The following is a 21,305-nucleotide window of genomic DNA, read 5'->3' as shown; positions in this document are numbered from 1 at the left end:
AGTTTTCACAGTACTGTGGAGCCATTCATCACAACCTAACACAGGTACAGGGCAAAACTGCAGTTGTTCTGCTTCTACTGGACATGAATTAATATGTATTATCTTGTGAAACACTTTGGTTACACAGGTTCAGCTAGAAATATATTTATTCACCCCCAAAACAGGGCCTTCATGTCAGATTCATTGTGTGAAGGGAAGAATTTGTAAGTGGTGTGTGATTAAACTTGACTGTGTAGATGTGAGCAAGATAAGTAATTTCTAGCTGAGAGAAACTGATATATTCAGCTACTTGAAAATTCCTTCATACTTGATGGAAGCCTGCTTGGCTGCCTTGTGCATCTACAGGAATGCTGCAGTATCTGTTCAGCAGTTTTGTGGGAAGTATATCCAAATGAGTGAAAGCTGTAGGCTGCATATTTGAAGTGAGAATGATGGGAAATACTTGGCATAAAAAAGCCTTACACTTTTTGATCAAAGCAAATTTAAAGGTAATATGATCAGAGTGTCTAATTAAGTGACTTCTCAAGAGTTTGATATCCACTTATATAACTTAAACCCTTAATGTTTAGGGTTACAAACTTTGGGAAATCCAAAATAGTTGGAAATCCAAAATCCCTGACTTGTGTTTTGGAGAAGAGCTTTTCATAGCTTGATGATGCAAAAACTATGCTGACAGTTTTTTTTCCAAGCTGCCATTCTTTTCTGGTAATAACCTGGATTTCTTGCTTTAGTGTCACATAGTAGCTGTATTTTTTGTATTATGTGAGTTCTTTATTTTCCTGTGTGATCTGCAACTGCTAGGGAGAGGTGAGAGTATTCAGTCAGACCTACGAGTAGCCTGAAGATATCTAGGATAGTTTACAGCATATTGCCTATGAATTCAAAACTGAGCTGTAGTGTGAATGTCCTCATCACCTCACTGAATTGCATTTTAGGGTTTCTCACTGTATGAGTAGATATCTATGGCTATAAGAATTGACTCTGTGTGCACTTCTGTATTTGCATTCTCCTTGGCTAGAAGAAGATAAACATAAAATTGTGGTATTGGTCCAATTTGTAGATTTTTCTCTGGCATGTCAATCTTCTCTGAGAATGTGAAGAGGAATATTGTCTATTATTATCTTCAGTTTCTAAAATGGGGCGTCATGCAGTGTTTGAAATCAAAAAATTGATGGTCCAGTTATTATAAAGTCAATGTCCTGTTTCCCACCTTTGTTACACCCAGCACAAAGCTAAAGGAGTTGAACATTTTAGTTCATAAAAGAGCTTTAACATTCTAGTTAGTTAGTGGCATATTATGGATCAGCTAGGATAAATAAGGTAGTACTGTTGCATTTTATTCATTTAAATCAATAAATATCTGCTCCTAAATCTATTTGCTGATACTTTTCACCACCAATAAAATTTACAACTGGGGAGTTTGTGTGTGAAAAATCCTTTCAAATAACCCTTTTTTCCTCACTTGTCAGTGTGGTATGATGGAATATATAATCTTTATCTCCAGCTTAGTATTTGCAGTGTTTTGAAGCATACTGTGGTGGTTCAGTGTCAGGAAAACTGTAAGAGATAATGATTCTGACAGAATATTTTAAATCATAACGTGTATTTTTCCTGTAACTTTGATTAGTCACATCTAAGTCACTGTAGTGTAACTTCAAGGACACTCAGTTGGTGTATACTGATGCATAGCTCAGTGAGATATAATCTTTACATGATTTGGAATTTAGGCACTGTAAATAAACTGGTTTTGTATGGCTGCAGAAAAGCATGATCCCTAATTTTACAGACAATGTCCTGAGTTTGCTGCTGATTTTGAACATCTAAAATATATCTGATTTTTTAATAGTTTTAGCTTATAGTTCCTTATTGGTTTGCAATATTCATATTTAGCTAGAAGTAAAAAGGGAATATACTGATGAATATCTTTGTTTCTACATCTCATTTTTCTTGTTGTCTTTTCCCATGTATTATTCATCTTTTGAGAAGAGCCATCAATGCCTAGAGGTTCCTTTTTCAATAATGCTATTTCTTCTAGTAAATTTATAAATTGATGTGTTCTGTGCCCCATGAGAATAATGATGCATTGCTTTGAAAAGTCCCCGAGTACCCTGTGGTTACATTAGGCCTTGAAAGAAGATGGTAGCAGGATTGTTGTAGCAACCCATGCCACTGTGCAACTTCTTTTATGAACAGAATTTGAATTAGAAAAACTCAGAGGCTGTTTGCACAAGAACTTAAATATGGGAAGTATTGTACAAATTATAAAATAAATCAACAGAGCTCTTCAGATCAAGTAAGCAAAGTTATTCTGTCATGATAAATGATGTCCAGAGGAATGGTATATGCTATATATGACTTGACTTTTTGTATAGCTGTTTAATATATATGGCTTAATTTTTTTATTTTTTTTTTTTACTTCAGCTTTGGAGAAAACATGTCATTATTTTACATGGAATACTAAATGGAATCATCAGTTGAAATGCAGAACTTGATCTTTAAATATATGTTCATAAAGGATGCCTCTGTACGGGTGTATATTTTGTCAGTTAATACAACTTGAACACCTGCCTGCCCTTCCAGGGACAGAGTTTTGTGAAGCACCCTGCAGGACAACTGATTTAGGCAGCAGTAGGATAAAGTAAATGGATTCTAGATAACCCTAATTTGAGGTGCAGAGCTTTCAAATCTAGAGACTGTTAGCAGAAATCAGTTGAATTTATTTTACATTTGTGGAAGATGTTTGAAGGGAACCTTGTAATAGCAACCTTTTTACTTAGAACAGTCATGCCTATACAGTAACATTTTAATTACTACATTAGAATGAAAATAAAGCAAAGTAATAATAATTGAGGGGTTTTGGTCAGAGGGGACATAGGGATGAATTTTTCCTTTCCCACCTTTTTCTTATAACTTATTCCTTGCTCCTAATTTTTTTTAAAGCTTGTATTACAATGCAAATTTTTATCAACTTACATCTAATACTGGCATATACCCAAGGTAAACATACAGGGCAGCTACTTTTCAACCCAAATTTTTGTACTAATGTTGATGGCAGTGCATTTGGCTAGAGTAATTTATGTGGCAGTTGGATCACTGCACTGAAAAAGCATACCAAAGAACAATCCAGAAAAACATAGATGCACCAAAACAAAGTGAAGAAATTGTAATTTGACTAATTTTTAAAAAGGATTTGGAAAAAGTGGCATTGAAGTCAAGAAGAAATAATAGTGAGTCGATCTCTCAGCTTGTGAAAGAATTAAGTAAAAATTTTTACATGGTATCTACATCTCTTAAAGGACTGGTGCTTGGAAATAAGTCTCAATCCACATGCAATCAGAAATTAATAATAAGCTATGAAAAAAGAGGGTTGGAGTGCTCACAGGAAGGTTTCATAACAAGAGAAGAAGAAAAGATCAGAGATACAAAGGGAAAATGACAAATTAATATCAGAATATTTTCTGTAGTTACTACTGTAAATCATTGAAGCTTATCTTTATGAACTATGTAAGTATCAGTAAAGTTTATTTCTTATGGAGGCAAACACAGATACTTTCAGTTAGCTGTTCTGTACTAGGATGCTGAGGAAATTGGCAGAATTCAGTCCTCTGACGTTGTCAAGGCAGTTTCATAATCTCATAACTCTCCTAATTGCTACCAAACTGAAGCACATCTGAATTCAGAGTCAGTCTCTGGCTTAGATAAAGCAATATTCTTCTCATGCAGAACTTATGAGTGAACTTCTGACAGCTGAAATAGCCATAAGCCTGCAGCATGTTTTTTTGTTTTTCCTGCTCTTTATGAGGTTATAACTTCAAGGTCCCAGAATTCTAAATATGTTACAATTTATCAAAACCATGATTTTAATCATGAAACTATGTGAATGAAGGAAAAAGGGAAAAGGAACTCATGGCATAAGCCACAGAATTCCAAAAAAAAATTTCAAATGTGAAAAATTACATATGTGCATATAGTGCTAATGTCTATAATTGTCACACATGATGATACAAGATATTAGGATTTTATCTTGTAGAGACTGTAAGAAGCTTTTCTAATATTTTGTCACAGTGAATTATTTTCCTTAGCAAAATTGTTCCATTTTAGTGAGAGGAGGTAATTATTGTGAGTCAAAATAGTCTGCAGTGTTCTACAGTAACTTTTCATATACAATTGCATTGCTTTGACAGTCAGTTTTCGTTAATTTTTAGGCAGAATCTCTTTGATTTTTTCATTCAATTCTAAAAATGCACCAGAATATTTATTTCAGGATAGAAAAGTTTATCTGTAAATCTTAAATCTCTTTTCCCCCAAGTCAAACTGTGTTCTTGAGGCTGTTTTTTTTAGACATCTCAACAGCCCATGCTTGAAAACAATCATATCACTGACACTTTTAATTTATTATTTGATCAGCTGAAAAGGGGTGTTGTGAAATCTGTAAAATAAAAAAACTCAATGAAGGTTTAACACAATGCTTTTTCTATCAGGCCATGAGACAGGAATTTGAATTTACAAGTTCCATTTTTCATTTTGCAGAGCTACTAGAGAAGACACACAGAAAAGAAGAAGAAATGGGAGCTCTCCAGGTATATTTTCTGCTTAATTAACTAGCTACATTTTTTGTTAAATTTCTTTAAACATATTGTATTACAGCATTATGATTTTCTGAACTGCCTTATAGCTTAAATTCAGATTTGGAAATATATGCAGACAAATCCAGACCCAATGGCTGGTAATACTCACTGCTGAGTTTTTTCACTGGTTGGGTTAAATTCTCTGGGCTGTGTTACCTTCTTTTGTAAAACTGAATAAAACTGAAAGTAAAGTATTCCAAGTAAATATTTAAAGCCTCTGAAGCACTAAATGTTCATAGCCACCTTTCTGAGGAAGAATCGAGCAGTCAGTATTTGCTAGGACCTGTTACAATATTATAAATCCTTATTGTATGTCATCTAGCAGTAAAGTTGTTTGTGCTAAGCACTTTAAATTTGTGCTTAAAAACTTTTACCCTAAGCTCAGCTTTGGAATAGTATTTAAGCGTTGCAGTCAAAGAAAGCATACTCCTTTTAATTTAAAATGACTAAGAAAGCAAAACCAGGCTGGAATGTCTCTGAATTGTGAGGCTCGGGAGGCTATGAGGGAGGGTAATGTGTGTATTCTTCAGAATAAAGAAAGAAAAAAAAGTAATTTTTAACAACAAATTGCTACAAACAATACCCAGTATGAACATAAAAAAAATTTACATGCAGTGTGAAGAGTATCAATGAGTCAGCATTTTGTAAGTGTATTGAAAGCAGGACATTTGTGAGGGAATTGATGAAGATAAGGCTCATAAGGAAAGTGACATTATGTATTGACCTCAGTTTTGACCATAGGATTTTGTTTGAAGATAAGCCTTCTCTTCTCATATAATAAATAGAAGGCATTTTGAGGGCTAGAGGTACCAAAGAAGTTAGTGTACAAACAGTTTGATCCAGTAAGAAGAGACAAGTTGCAAGACCCAAAAGTTGCACAACACACCAATCCAGCTGTTTCCTGTTCTAACAAAAATCTTGGCCTGGCTTTCTGGCAGCTCAAGTTCAACAAGGCTCAGAGCTTGTCTGCGTAAGCAGTTTACACAGGTGCATATCTAATTACATCAATGTAAAAAGATCTCCTTTCATGTGAAGCAATTCTGCATCTGCTTTCATGTGAAGTTTCATGGTTGACAAATTGTTCTAATGATATTGCTTCTGATTGAACGAGGAGTAATTTTAGACTGCAGGAAGTTGCATCATAGTAGTATCTTGCATGGCTCTATGTGCCTGCCTGCCTGTCTTGTTCCTGATTAAATTGCTTTATTCCTTTCCCTAGCTGGCAGTTCTGTTTAAGTGTGTGAATTGTAGTGCTCTGGCTGCTGTTCTTTCATATTCAAATGCTTGATAGCAGTTTTTTCTCCCTTCAGATATCCATGCTTTCACAGTCAAGTGGTGTATAAATTATCCATGGTAAATTTCCTAATACATTAGATGCTAGTCCAGAAAATTATCTGCTGAGATTGTAAGAGTTTATTATACTTTTAGAATTTGGCAACTCTATCATGCACTTTATTTAATGCATGAGTCATTTTGAAAACACTCTTCATTCTATCATTGGAAACATCCTCACTCTAAGACCTTTTTTTCAAAGTAGTCCTCTTTAAATGAAAAAAAATTATTTGAATTGATGTTCATTATTACCAAAAGTTTATGAGCTCTGTAAATACCTTCTTTTTCATGATAATGAGTATGTATTTCATTGCAGAATCTTTAAATAAATATGAGTGTTTGCCACTGCAATTTTGTGGAGGAACAAACATCTCAGAATAAAAATTTCTGAGTTTTCAATATAATACTTTTTGTCATAAGTTTGTTCTGATGCATGGAAATAATCTCTATCTCAGACCTAGTTCTAAGGAAGAATAAAGACTTTAGCAGGTGATAGGCTACCTTGCCTAAGAAAACATTGAGTAATATTTGAGTAAGGTTAGAGTTCCTGTAATGTCTTAATGGTCACATACTCTAAATGGGGACTTACCTAAACACTGGAATATATGTTTTGTCAAATAACTTAAAATACCATACTTAGTCAGGATATAGTACTATCTTGATTTTACTAACTTCATATTTTTCTTAAAAATACTTCAAAAAGGGAAAAGTATGTTGAAATATACACAGTAAATAAGTTAATTCTGTGTTCTTTGTATTTTGTCCTGGATTAAAACTGACACAAGTTTGTTCTATTTGTTTGACTAATGTCATCCTGTTATTAATAAAACATTATTCAGAGCTATTTCTGGATGAAAGAATAATGATAAAGAATTTACTTTTTAGTTTTCTAAGGAAATGCGTAAAAGAAAACTAAGCCTGATGCTAAGATGATATGAATTCCAAATCATGCTAGATTTACAGTCAGAGATGATCAAAAAAAGAAATATTTTTTGGGGGTATGTAGGAGTAAAATCAGCAATATTGAAAACCTAATGCACTAATTTAAAAATATATTGCGGAGTAATTTTTGTAAAATCCTTTCTCACCTTGTTTCTGGATGGTTTCTTATTTTTGGGGCAATTTTCTAAGTGGAATAGTGTGATAAAGACATCCAGTGAAGTACAACAGTTCCTACTCAGTGAGTTTTTTACAAAAGACTCTATGTATGAGACCACCAAAACCCCAAAATTAATCCTATTCATCATTCTTTGACTTACTCTCTGTTTATATTTTTTGCTTTTTAATGGCATTTTGTATTTTGTTTTTAGGAACGTATTATGGCCTTAGAAATGGTAAGTTTCTTAAATTAATTTCCAAACCAATCTCAATTACATTGCTGATAATTTATCTAAATTATGAGAACATTATTTATATATATACTTTTTAAAAAGTTGCAGTTCTGGGTTTTTAACTGTCATTTTACTTTTAAGACAAGATGGGATAATTTTGCATTGCAACTCTCTATGTAGATCTTTACTACAGTATTTTTGTACTCGTTATATGAAATACAATGTATTTCAGTGTTGTTATTTTTCTATACAGTTCAGTCCTCATCCCATCCCTGGGAAGAGAAATGTTGTAGAAATGTTTTATCCATACAAAAGGTGTTATTTTTCTAACACTTCTAATGTTTGAGGTTGATGCCGAATTTTGCCCCAAAAGGCGAGAATAACTGCCTAAGAGACTCAGCTTCAGTCTAATAAGCAGGAGGTATTTTATTGCGACGTGTCGGGGAAATCACAAAGTGGATTTCCCAGTTTCCCGTAACAAAAGCAAGCTCTTTTATACAGTTTTGAATATAGGATTACATCAGATCATATACGTAATCATATCTTTTGCATGAATATTCATATGAGGTGTGGCATAGGCAGAGCGTGGGCGTGGACATTTCTTTTGAGGATCATCTTGGTGGTCATTCCGGTTGCCTTCATCATGGGCTGGGGTCTCCTGATGAGTCTTCCTCTTTAAACTTTTGAACTTCTTTCCTAATTTGGTCAATTCCCGGTGTACTTGGCTTGATCTCTATGGCTTGGCAAAGTTCTTAGGGTCGGTTCGACATTGTTGGCTCTGAACATGCTTATCCCATTGCTTTTTCTATCCCTATCTCTTTCCTGTCATAGTGTTCCATGCTTTAGCTAATTAATTGCTCTATGTGTTTCCTAATACTATACCTTCTTCAAATGCTTCACATTCTATGTTTTAACTCATTATTTCTTGAAGGCTATCCGTTTTGGGGCTTCAAGGTCCATGTGATAGATCTAATTATTTCAGTGACTACTCTGTGTGCTTACTTGTTTGGTCAGGGAGGTGCAGTACAGAATCAGTTCATCTGCTCATATCCACACTGCAACTAAAAGAGTAAAGGAATGTAACTTTAACCACTAATTAATATAATTTAATGTGACATTAAGTTGGAAGAACAAAACCTTATGCTTGTACATGCTGTGAATGCATTTTCCTGATGTCCCAAGGTAGTCAGTCTGTCAGGTGGAATAGCTGGAATGAGTTTTAGCTTGCCCTATGAATTTGGAACTATTCTTCTTTCCCTTCACGTAGGAATGTCCAATAAAATATCACAAATTGTATGTATCAGGCCCACATTTCCTTTTCATGAGAAATCCAGAAAAATTCATCTAGAGAAACCACTACTGAGACAATATCAATGCTGCAAGTATAAACTTCTAAAATTTATTTGTCAAATTATTACTTTATTCTTTCTGATAGTCTCTGCATCTCTGAAAACAGTTTCTGATGTCAAAAATGTATTTTAAATGTATTCAATCTGTTAAAAACATCTTTCATTCAGTCATGAAAGGCCCTTTGGAAATTAGAGTGCTGGGCTGCAACACCTGCCTTGTGGAAGCAGGAAGCGAATGCTGATGTTCAGTGTCCTGGCACTTCACATGGTGCTGTGTCACTGTTGACAGGACACTAATTCTGTTCAGGACCTTCTCTTATTCATGGTTTGCTTACATGACAACCAGTCAGGCATGTATCCACTGACATTCATTTCTCACAAACCATGAGTTAAACTGCCTGCAAATTCCTTGTCATTTCTGCTCCCAGAGTTATTTTTACACAGGCAGAGGACAAGTACCCCAATGTCATGCAAATTCTGTCTCTATTTTCTGACAAATTTTTATTTCTATTTTTTCTAGAACTTTTCTCCTTTTTTATACTCCCAATGGCTCTGACTTTAGTAAGGAAGATTTGTAAAATATTGTTCAGATAGAAGAAAGGGATGACCTATTTATCATACTATCCCACTGTTCTCCCTTTCTCTACAATCTACTCACTTCCAACTCCTGCACTTGCCAGTAAAATTGTTGTAGTGGCCATGAGATGATCTTGCCAACTTAGATAATAAAAAAATAAGTTGGGATAGAATTGTAACATGAACCTTTCAGATTCCATTCAGAGCTCTGAGTGAATTAACCTTCCAGTCATAGCTTAATTTAACTCAGTGGTTTTGTGAGTTGCAGCAGTCAAGGAGGTCCCTTGCCTCTCTCTGAGCCCTGTCAGCTCCTTCTCCTCTCAGCAGTCTCTTTGAGCTGGAAGCTCCATCTCCTGTCTACAGTACCTGGCAGTTTCTTGGGTCTTCTATTTCCTTAGCCAGCTCCTGTTTCCAGAGGAAAGTCCTGTCATTGTGAACCTCCTTCAAGGTACTACACATCATCTGATCACCCCCTTAAGGAGCCTGAGAACAAATAGTACCCATTTAGAAAAAGCTTTTGGATATTTTGGCACTTTTTTGCAATCAGATCAGTTTTGCTGTATGATTCAATAGGTATACCGCTTCTTGCTCCAGCAAGTTGTGCAGGTCAGGAGCAGAAGCTGGAAGGTAAGGAAGAGCATGGTTTGTTAGACAGACTCACTAGTGGATATAAAAGAAGATGAAGAACCTAGATTTTTCTGGAATAATCCTTTAGCTCTTGAGAAGTGCCAGAGAACTAACAGATATAGGCAAAACTGAGATTTTGCATATCTAGAGATTGTGTTTTGTTTGGCTTTTTTTATTTGGTTTAATGCTGTTAATTAAAGTGAATTTAATTATTTAATAGCTATTAACAAGTAAATATCCTAATTACTTTAGCAATCAATTATTTAGTCTGACATTTTGAGAGAATGAATATGATTAAAATAACTCATTTAATTGAAAGATTATTCTTGAGTATAGTTTAGTTGTTACATACAAGATTTGGCTCTATTTGTAGAGAAAGGTGTATGACTTTTTGGAAAAAAAATCTGCATTGTATTTTCAGATGAGGCTGCAGTGGAAAGCATATTTATTTCTCATAAAGATGTCAGGATGCATTTTGTAGGTGCGCACTGCTACTGTGCTGTGCTTGGGACTTTAATGGGTTTCTATAAAATATTCTGTTCTTTGTTTGCATAAGCTGCAAGTCATGTTCCTCTGCCTTACGAGTACTAGTCTGACATAGAAGACTGCAAAATTTAATTTTAAGTCAACCACATCCTGAAGTTATTCCAGTGAACATATGCATTCTATATCCTTTGATCAATAAAACAGCTTGTTGCTTTTAGTAGAGAACCCAGAGTGAGGTTACCACATTTCTAAGAATACTTGGATCAGACTTTTCTGGACGCAATTCAGCTTTTTGTTACAATGTCCGTAAATCTAGGTTAATGTTGGTAATGTTGTAAGTATTCAGCAAAATTGTTATTTTAATATGAATTTTTGGTTCAGTATGAACATTTATGCATTTTGTTGTTGTAATGCATTTTTATGTTCAAGAAAGTAAGGTTTTGAATCAGTAAAACAAATTTCTGTCTGCATCCATTCAGCAATGTAAAAGCTATTAGATTATTCTCTTGTAGTAGCATGCTCAAATTTGCATCAGTTTTATGATTTATCATCCAATTTAAAAGAAGAATTGGAAGGATAACAATACCAAATGCATTTTGTAGAGAGATTATGTGACTGCCTGACACCATCCATTTTTATGTGCTTGTTCTTCCTTTCTGTCTCTCTCTGTGTGCCTTCCATCAATAAGTAAGTCTTGCTGTTAGCTCTTGAGATTATTTCATGATTTTTGTACTTTGCTTGTATGAATGTGGAGGAAATATTGAATAGAAGGGTTAATACTTTCTTTTCTTCCTTAATTATGTAATGTCTTGCCAAAACTACTATTACATCAAAGGTTTTCGGGTCCTCCCAGAAAACAGCCATTCTTTGATCTTAAAAAAATGACCAGGAGCAGTTTGAGATCCTCTGTCCTGCCGGCCTCGCCCTTTCCTTTCCTTTCATCGGGGAGCCAGTGTGTCACTTCCCTTTGCTGGGCTTCCCAGAGCCTTTCCTCTGCTCATTACCACCAAGTGACTTCTGTGTCCTGTGGGCTCGCAGCCCACCGCTTCTTTCCTCCTAAGGCTCAGCTTTCTCTTCCCTTCTTCCTTGATGTCATCTTCTCACCCTACGTATTTATTGCTCTTGTTTAATACCCAGCTACTTGTCCACCCTCTGCCCTCTACTCTTTGGTGTTTCACTTGTTCTTTCAGGTTTTTTCAAATGCAATCACCCCTAGTTTTCTAACCCTCAGAGTGAAAAGCATTTCCTGTGTTCAGATGGAACCTCCTGTGTTTCAGTTTGTGCTTGTCACTGGGCAGCACTGAAAAGAGCCTGGCTCCCTCTTCTTTACACCTTTCCTTTAGATCCGTGTGCACATTGATGAGACTTCCCAGAGCCTTTTTTTCTCCACACTAAACAATCCCAGCTTTCTCAGCTTTTCCTCACAGGAGATATGCTCCAGTCCCTTAAAAATTTGTTGTCTGTTGCTGAACTGGCTCTTGTATGTCTCTTTTGTACAGAAGAACCTTGAACTAAACACAGCACTCCAAATGTTGGCTGATTAGAGGAGAGGGATCACCTCACTTGACTTGCTGGCAATGCTCCTAGTGAAACCCCTACATGCTCTATCTATGTTCCTTTCAAAATTAGGAAAATTTGTTCCACATGTTGCAAATATAGAACATTTTTGCCAATGTTTAATAAACCAAAATCCTTCATTTTTAAATTAGAGAAAGTAAAAATCTCAGGAAAAATGCTTATTGCAAAAGATTTAAGTAATCTAAAATTATTTATTTCAGTTGAACTAGGAGCAGTAGTATACAGCATTCTCATTTTTCTTTAAAGTAGTGATATATGCATGTAAATGTAATTTTAAAGAGAGATTCTATGAGTTCCTTCCACAGGATCTTCATGAGAAATCAGAGAATCACTGAGGTTGGAAAAACCTCCAAAACCCTCATGTCCACCCTTTGACTGAACACCACCTTGTCAACTAAACTATAGCACCAAGTGCCATGTCCAGTCATTTCTTGAACACTTGCAGGGATCACCCTCCAACCCCTCCCTGGGCAGCCTGTTCTAATACCCTTTCAGTGAAGAAATTCTTCCTAATGTCCAACTTGAGCAGCTTGGGACCATTTCTTGTCCTGTCACTTGCCTGGGGAAAGAGACCAACCCCCACCTGGCTACAGCCTCCTCTCAGTCACTTGTAAAGAGTGATGATGTCCCCTGAGTCTCCTTTTCTCCATGATAAACAACCCAGCTCCCTCAGCTGCTTCTTATATGATTTATGTTGGCCTTTAATCTGTGGAATATGTATCTGAGTTCTTCCACAGAATGTAACTTGATAAGACATAGATTTGTGCTTTATTTTTCTTGGTTTGGTTTGTATATCATAAAATAAGTTAAATTTTGTTTGACAGCAGACTATTGATTAGATGTTTCTAAGTGCTGCTAGGTCCTTCATTTTAGATTTAAATGCTTCCTATTTGATCTAGGTATAACCATAGGAGCACAGGCATCAGTTACACCTATTACACCTATTTTTCTTTCACTATTGGGAGCTTTTTATTAAAATAGGGAAATCCATAAGGAAAACTCCTAATTCTTTTCCTACTCTGACACTGATTTGCTGTGAATCCTTGTTTAAATAACTTCTCTTTCTACTTTAATTTTTCTCACCTGAAAAACTGAGTGATATTTCTTCTTTCCCATGAAGGCTGTGTTAATTGAATTTTTGCAATGCTTTCTGGAAGGCTTGATGAAATACTGTTAGCATAAAAAACTTTAACATAAATTACATGTAAAGATTTTTAGCCTGCAGTGCTTCATAATGTTAAAGATGAGCAACAAGGAAGCCTTTACACCTTCTGAGAATGTGTTCTCCCTAACATCGCATTACTTTGCACACTCTATTTCTTGTGTCATATTTCTTTTAGTTCCTAGGAATTATATCTGGATGTCTCTGATCAAAATCTTAGTAAACGATAAAGAATGGATTCTGAAAAATTACTCCTATGGACCCCCAGAGTACTTGGAACACTGACTGATGATTCACAGAAAGCTACCTTGCCAAAAGACAGCAGTTTCCTCCATGTTTCCAGCTGTTAGGATGCATCAAACAACTGCAAATTCATAAAATAGTTTCCTAATATTTTCCCATGTAAACATTCCCCTAGTTAGCACAGGGATGTCATGTGCTTATGAATAAGAGAAAAGACAGTCCATGTCATTGCAAACAGGAAAGGAAGCATTCATGAAGTTCCCTTAATTAAAATGTGGTCCACCCCATGCAAAAACATCTGGAATCTAAATTGAATGTTCAAGTAGTTTGACATTGGCAATGCATTGTTAGCAAGGTCATTTGTTTTCCATTAGTGTAGTTTTTGCTTAAAAAAATTTTGCTTGTTGAAACTCATGAAACAATGTAATAGAGAAAAAAAAAGCCAATTGAGCATTGAAATTGTAATTTGATAAAGTTACATGTGTTGCCTACCTTTGTATAGGTAATTTGACTTCTTGATGTGCTGAAATCATCAAAACAGTGGTATAATTTGAGTTATGATATACGTGGAATATAAAGATATAAAATACGTTTTTCTGTTTTCTCTGAACTTTCCCTCTCTACATATGATGTACATTCACAGAATGTTCCAGCTGTTGTGGAGTTTGCCTGGTGTATAAAAGTCAGCAGAGCACCTCAGGCCTCTCAAGCAGAACCACCTGCTTAGAAGAAAAGTATTTGATTTATCAGTGGAGAGCTAGAGATTGAAGCTGATAGTGCATAGTTTTACAGATCTTAACAGGGAAAGCAAAGGATACTTTTAAACATGCTGTGTGCATCCTGTTCTTGCTATTTTGGTATTCAATACACTAAGGTCATTTAAAAATAAGTCACTTTAGGTCACCTCCAACACTGTATTTTTCGTTTGAATTGTAACTGCCTGCTGACATGCATTGCAGCCAGTTAAAATGATGTTGCATTTAATCTTTTTATGGTTATTCTTTGGGGATTAGCTAAGCGGTACTTAAATCAACTCTTATTTTAAAAAAAATATCTGTGCAATACAGATAGCCATTTGTTTTTACCTACTTCAGAAAAGAAAGGAGCGCTGTACTTGAAAGTCAATGAAGTTTGGTTTCTGGTTTATGTTTATCTGTTTTCAATATATTGACTATAAAGGCAAACCTCAGGAGTATTATATACAAACCTGCTTTGATTTATTTGCATTTAGCATTGCAGCTTTGAGACTAAAAATAAAATGTGTCTTATTTTGATTTAGATCTGTCCCGTGAGACAGTGTGAAACCATGTATTACCAAGAACACATCAGAATAGGAGGATTAACTGTTCGCATGCAGTTTAAACATCAAAGTGTTTATATGAAGTCATGGAAAATAAGTAATTTGTTTTGTCATTCTCTGTGAAAAATAGAATGCCCCTTTTAAAAGTAAATAGTCTTTATTTTAAAAACAGAAAGATTAGTAGCACTCAGTCTATCGAAGAGCACTGCTGTTAAGCAAAATGCCATTAATACTGCCTCAGACAGTACAATGGGTGTTTTTTCCTCTTATCAGTACCATCAGTGCACTGGTCAGTACCTGCTGTTGCTTGTTATACAGAAGTAGACAGATGTGATAGCTGTCTTTAGGATTATTTTTATGCATTATGGCATACAGCTCTCTGATTTCTGGGAAAAAATTTAACAGTACTTAATTGGCCTCTATATCAGGTGTTTCCAACATCCTTTTCCATGTTTTATCTGTGTGGCTAAATCTGTCTTTTTAATAGAATAGATTGTAGTCATTAATGATACAAGTATGGCATTTGAACCATCTTGAGGAGGTTGCTGTGATTTTCGTTAATTACCAGGCCTCTTCTGTGGACCAGCTAAAAGGTCTTTCATCATCTTTCCCTCACATTCTTCAATGTATTTCTTCGTTGCCACCTTCCTTACTGAACCTCTCCTAACAACAAAAGTTGCTTTTTTTCTGTTTTTATTTGCACATCACTACCATTCTTTTCATTTGTTTTATGGAAAAGACACATTTCTGTCCCTGAAAATGTTAGTGTGTGAGTTATCCTATTCAAGTCCCTCAAGACTGCTCAGAAGACTGTGAGAATTTTACAATATAAAAAGAGCCGTTCTGGTCAAGACCAAAGGTCAATCTAACCCAGCTATTGACATTGCAACAATGGCCCAAGTAAAATGCTCAGGGAAGATTGTATGAGCAGGACTAACATGTATTTTGTTTCCCATTTATTCATTCTGATTCCAGCTGTTCAAAGGCTTCCAGACTTAATGTAGTTTCTGTGAATTTGGAACCATTCTATGGTCTTCCTCATTCATGAACTTGCCCAGTTTTCTGCTTAAAGCCATATAACATTTTCTATCTTTATGTGACTTGTGATTTTACACAAATTGGTAATTAGTCTTCTCAGGCATCTCTCTTACTGGCTGAAGAGTTCTATTCTTTAGAGTATTGTGTTTATAATTTCTCACTTGGAGACAGCACTCCATGGCTTTGAAAATTCTTGTTCAACTTCTCTGACCTTTCCCTTTTGAAATAAAAATCCACATCTCCACTCAGCAGTCAAGATACAATTGGATTAATGATTTGGGACAGTTATGTTTTCTGGCTTTTTTTATCCTTTCCTGATTATACTGAGTGTTGATTTTGGTTTTCTGATTGATACTGAGCACTGCATTAGCAGATTCTTGGTAATATGCATCACTACCCCATGATCTGCTTCCTGAGCAGCAATGGTTACCTTAGAGCCCATCATTTTGAATGTGAAGTTAGATTTAAACTTTAGGAGTCTAAAACACCTTTCAGAAATCCAAGTAGCTTGTACCATTCTTTATCCACATGATTCTCAACAAAACCAAAGAACCAAAGACTGAATGTGCATCTAACCCAAAGGCTGGTCTTCTGCTTTCAGGATTATATTTAATAACATAACTAATAAGGATTAGCAGAGAAACAGCTAATTTTTTTTACACTACAAAAAGTGCATGAAATAGAGGGGACATATTTAGGAGACACTTTGGGAGAACAGATGATTAACATCTTCCTTAAATTCATTTACAGACAGTGTTGACATGAGGTCTTGGCATTGGAATTAGAGAAGGAATTGAAAAATGAATGGCTTAAGGCATAGGCTTACACCTAGGGCCTGAATTCTTTTTTTTTTATGAGAAGAGATCAGAGGTCATCCGTATTAAAACAAGGTGGGTAAATGGATAGGTAAATATCTATATACATATCTTTGCAGACATGTAATTGCAGAAACAAAATAACAAGTCTCATATCCTCTATCTAATTTAGTTTATTGGTACTGAATATTGACTATAAGTTCAGTCCATGTTAGCTGCAGATGAATCCCATTTTTTATAAAATTTGACCTTTTATTGTTATGAATATTTCTTAAAACCTTAAAACCAGAATGTTAGGAACTAACAAAGAGGTAGACATCACTGCTTTTAAGCAGATGGTGTGTCTTCATTTAGGTTACCTTGTTCATTTCGGATTCTACACTCCTCACTCCTAGTCTCCATCTTTTTAAAGTTGTTGCCACTTGTGCAGAGAAGCTTCCATTGAGTTTTCTTGTCCTGTTGTGACTGAAACTTTTAGTCTCTGGAATCTAAATGGAATGTTTTTCATGGTGGTCAGACTGAGATTTTCCAGAACAAGTAACAGAGGTTTTGTAATTAAGAGCAAGTTAATTTGGTTTGCACAGGCCTTACAACATAATATTTGATTTCAGGATTGATGGATTTTATTTGTGTTAAGATTTTGCTTTTAAGTACCAAGGCAGCAATATGATTAATGAAGCCCATTACTGGTAGATTGAATACCAGACTCGCAGAAACTTAAGCATTGAAATGTGATTTTGAGAATTATGGAGGAAATACTGTTGTTCAGAAAGTACAAACAGTTCTGGTTTTACTTGCTCTTTGGCAAATAATAGAAGGACAGCCTTTGAGAAGCTGCAGAGGCATCTGACCTGTGGGACATGACTGTTCTTTGTGCATGATAACCAACTTCATCTGGACACAAAACCAAAACCATTATATTTATTTTTTCAGTTCTTTGCAGTTTTCAATAGGCTGCATTTTTTGTCTGGTGGGTGTGAATGTGAAATCTTAATGTTGAGGCCAACCCTAACTCTTCCTAGAGTGGTAATTCAGTAGTACACACCATATGCCTAATATAGTATGCCTAATTTTTCAGTAGTACATACCATATGTGTGTGTGGTAACCAAAACTGCACACAGGACTCAAGGGGGTCGTAAAAGGAAATCAGGTTTGGTAATAAGAGGAATTTATTGTCATGAAATGAAGACAGCTGTGAGCAATGATGTTGTTGTCTTTCAGGTATTTTTCAATACCTCCTAGCATAATCTATTCCATAACTTTACCATGCAGTAAAGGGAAACTGACCTGTAATTCCTGGGGTTCCTCTTTCTTGCGCTTCTTTAAAACTGTGACAAGGTTTGCCAGCTTCCAGTAATCTGGAACTGCTTCGGATTCCCAAGACCACTCAAAAAAATATCAAGAGAGGTTTTTTGATGACATCAACTGGCTCTTGAAGAAATCTTGAATGAATGCCTTCATGCCCTGTAGACTTGTAGGGATGCAACTGAAGCAGCAAATCCCACACAAGTTCAGGGTCGACTGGGAGTTGATCATCTCACAGTCATGGTCCTTCTGCTCAGGGCACTGTGATCCCCTTGGTCGATCATCCTCTGTTAGAAAACAGAGGCAAAGAATGCATTAAATGCCATTGCCTCTCTCTGCCCTTGTTTGACCATCCTCATCCTGTAAAGGGATTAGTGTTTTCTTGCACTGCCTATTGCCATGAATATATTTTTAAAAACTTTTTATTTTCCTCCACATTTCTGGCCAGCTTCAATTCCAGTAGAGCTTTGGCTCCATGAATTTTCTCCCTATAATGACAAGCTGTACATTGACTCTGTGTTCTTCCCATATCAGTAATGTCTCTTATTCTAGTCCCTGGAGACAGCAGACTTCCCTGTGAGCTGGCTCCAGTCTGCATAAGGAGGCCCTCCACTTGCTTTAGAAGGGTGTTTCCTATTACAACTACCCTTCATTTTCCTGTTAACAGTGGTCTTGGTGCAGAGTACGGGTGGTGTTGTTTTAGGAGGCCACACTATCCCAGAAGAACCTCCACCCTCCTCATCAGTAGTATGGCCTTCTGGTTCCAGAGCCTCACATGTATTGTAGAGGGTGCCAGTCCTGCCTGTCAAATTCTGAGAAGGTGGAGGAACCTTCCTCCTAGTACATGCTGTGACCCGCTTCCAGCCTTCACCTTTTAACAGACCCTTGGCTAACAGTCCTTTGACTAATTCCCCTGCAGGGTTCTGAGTGCATCAGCTTCTCCACTGTAGTGGAGGTTCATGACTCCTGAGAGTCTTGAGACTGTGAGACTCTGAAAATAATCAGTTTCTCTTTTGCTTGTTTGCTCAAGCACTATGTAGCCTGTTCACTTCCTCCTGTAGCTGGTGATCAGCTCCTTAAGCACAGCTCACCTTCTGCAAAAGAATGGTGAGCCCCAGCCTCATGAAGAGGTACCAGGCACGTGTGGCAGCCTCTGACCTGGAGAGCTCCATCTCCCATCAGCAGGTCTGGCTGGCTGGCTGGAGCCTCTGGCATGGCTGCTTCAGTGAGTCCCACAGCCACTTTGATTGAGCTTTAGGGTGAGTCAGCACCCTAACTGAGGAAGCTTGAACTAGTATGCTAATAAGACTGGGTTTGTAATATGTGAGATGGCTGAAAGAATGGTTTTGTTTTTAATGTTCTAACTTGTGTTCTATTCTTTAGAGTACCCGAGTGGCTTTAAATCACCTGGAGTCTGTGCCTGAGAAACTGAGCCTGTTAGAAGAGTGCAGAGATACTGGGGTGAGAAAGATTTCATTTGACTCTCTCAGTACTTGTAAAATATTTTGGTTAATTAACAATGTCTATGATGTACAGATAAGTTCTTTAATAAGATATTTACAGTTGCATATGTATGTATTATATAGACAGAAACATACTGAAATTTATTTTCATGTTTATATGGATATTTTTGAAGTTATAAATTTAGTTCTAATTATTAATACTGCTCCATAATGTAGGCAAACATTGATAACTTGGCATAACAGGTCATGTGTTAATTACTGTTTCCAAATATTTTTATGGAGCGGTAAATTCTGATATTACATGTTAAAAAATGAAAATTTTATAATTAAATGAATTATGCCAGTTGTTTCAATATTTAACTCAATGAGTGAAAATAGATGATCTTCATAACTTTTTTGTTTTGTTTTGACATAATTACAATACTTGTTACTTAATTTTGCAACACCACTATCCAATCAAGATGTGTTTGGACATAGTAGGGCATATTGACAGTAGCAATGACATACTGTCAAGAGTGATAAAGCTCAGGTTGGATTTTCAGTGGCTAAGTGCCTAAACCCCTGTACCATAGTTACTTTCCATTTATGAAATGGGTGGTTTAATAGAAAAAAATTTGTAGCTTCCTTGAATGATATAAATTTTAAATCAGTATTAAACCGCAGATCAACAAATACATAATGATTTGCATTTTATTTGATATGTAAAATTTCTTAACCTGTGGTTGTCATAAATATTTCAAAATATACTTGTTTGGAGCATTATTTATTTTGTGTTCCTACACGAGGTCATCAGATAATGATTCTACGCCATTTTATTGCTGTCATCATGAACAGATTTGGTAATGCACATACCAGTTAAAATATTTGGGTTTTTTATGAACAATATTGTTGAGGTGTATAGTTTTAATTTCACATTCCACATATCCCCAGAAGAGCATTTTTGCTCTGACAGAGGTTTATGTTTTCCTTCTGTTTCTACTAAAAGAAAAATTTTGTTCTCAGCAGGCCTCTGCAATCTCCTTCACTCTTGCCCTCTCACACTTAACACTACTATGAAATTCCATTGTAATTTTCTGGTTTGCTGTAGTTATAGCTTAGCCAATATTTGTGAGATTGGAATGCAAAATCTTTGGTTTCAGTCGGGCTTTGTCCTTCTCCATCATGCTTAATTTTTTAAATATGGTTTTCTGAAGATAAGCCCCTATCAACACAGTGTTTTGTTTAAGAAATAATTTATTATTCAAGAGGGCTAAGCTTTATGTCTTAGCTTTGAGAAGGATGTCAGTTTGGAGCTTCATTACTGTTTGCAAATAACATATTGGATTTTTTTGTACAATACCTAGCAAGTTCTTCCTTCAATGTTTTCATAGGAAGGGAGAAGGCAAGAGGAAGTAAGTTTTGGTAAACCTCTCGGGTTGTCTAGGAGGTTTGTTAATTCAAGTGAATTATGTTTTCTTGTGAAAATACTGTTTTGTCCATATCCTTAGAACCATTTTTTCTTCAAGTGCTTGTTTCCATAGTGTTGAAATTAATTTTCCACCATTGCAGAATTTTTCTTAGAAGGTATGTTATTGCTGAAGTTTGGAAAGTGTTACAAGAAATCATTCAACAATTAAGGATAAGACCATTTTTGTTTTGATCTGCATGTATTTTAACATTATTTTTCTGTACATAGCATTATGCTTTTGTATGATGCCTGTAGTTCAGCCTCTGAAAGTTAGTTCTTAATTCATTCTTGCTGTGGTGAAAATCCTTGATGATATCTGTGTTTACAATAGTTAGAATTTCTAGCTACTTTTTACATTATGAAATCATCTAAATCTTTAAATTCATTTCTAGGATTCCCATTGCCGAAAGGAGATGATTGAGGAGAGGTATATGAGGTATAAAGACATGGTGACTTCTTTGCAGCAGCAGCTGGAAGATTCAAAGCAAAGAGTTGGGCAAGTCAAGGTGTGTGTGTGTACTCCACTTCTGTGTCCCAATTGCTTTCAATCAGCAACATAACCTTACCTTATTAACTCCTAGTACAAACACAGACTGAAATCATGCATGAATGTTTCTGTTTCAA

At 35.8% G+C, this 21,305-nt stretch overlaps 1 protein-coding gene across 1 annotated transcript in view; it reads left to right on the top strand.

Moving 5' to 3' along the window:
• Window positions 1–21,305, top strand: part of CEP128 (centrosomal protein 128) — a 99,494-nt gene that overhangs the window by 67,221 nt on the left and 10,968 nt on the right. Inside the window, 4 exon segments of the mRNA XM_059475383.1 lie at window positions 4,531–4,580; window positions 7,271–7,294; window positions 19,155–19,232; window positions 21,074–21,187. Coding sequence (XP_059331366.1) covers window positions 4,531–4,580; window positions 7,271–7,294; window positions 19,155–19,232; window positions 21,074–21,187 — 266 coding nt within the window.

The sequence above is a fragment of the Ammospiza nelsoni genome, chromosome 6, assembly GCF_027579445.1.
Source record: "Ammospiza nelsoni isolate bAmmNel1 chromosome 6, bAmmNel1.pri, whole genome shotgun sequence".
In the NCBI taxonomy this organism is placed as follows: Eukaryota; Metazoa; Chordata; class Aves; order Passeriformes; family Passerellidae; genus Ammospiza; species Ammospiza nelsoni.
This window is presented reverse-complemented; position numbering and strand designations above follow the sequence as displayed.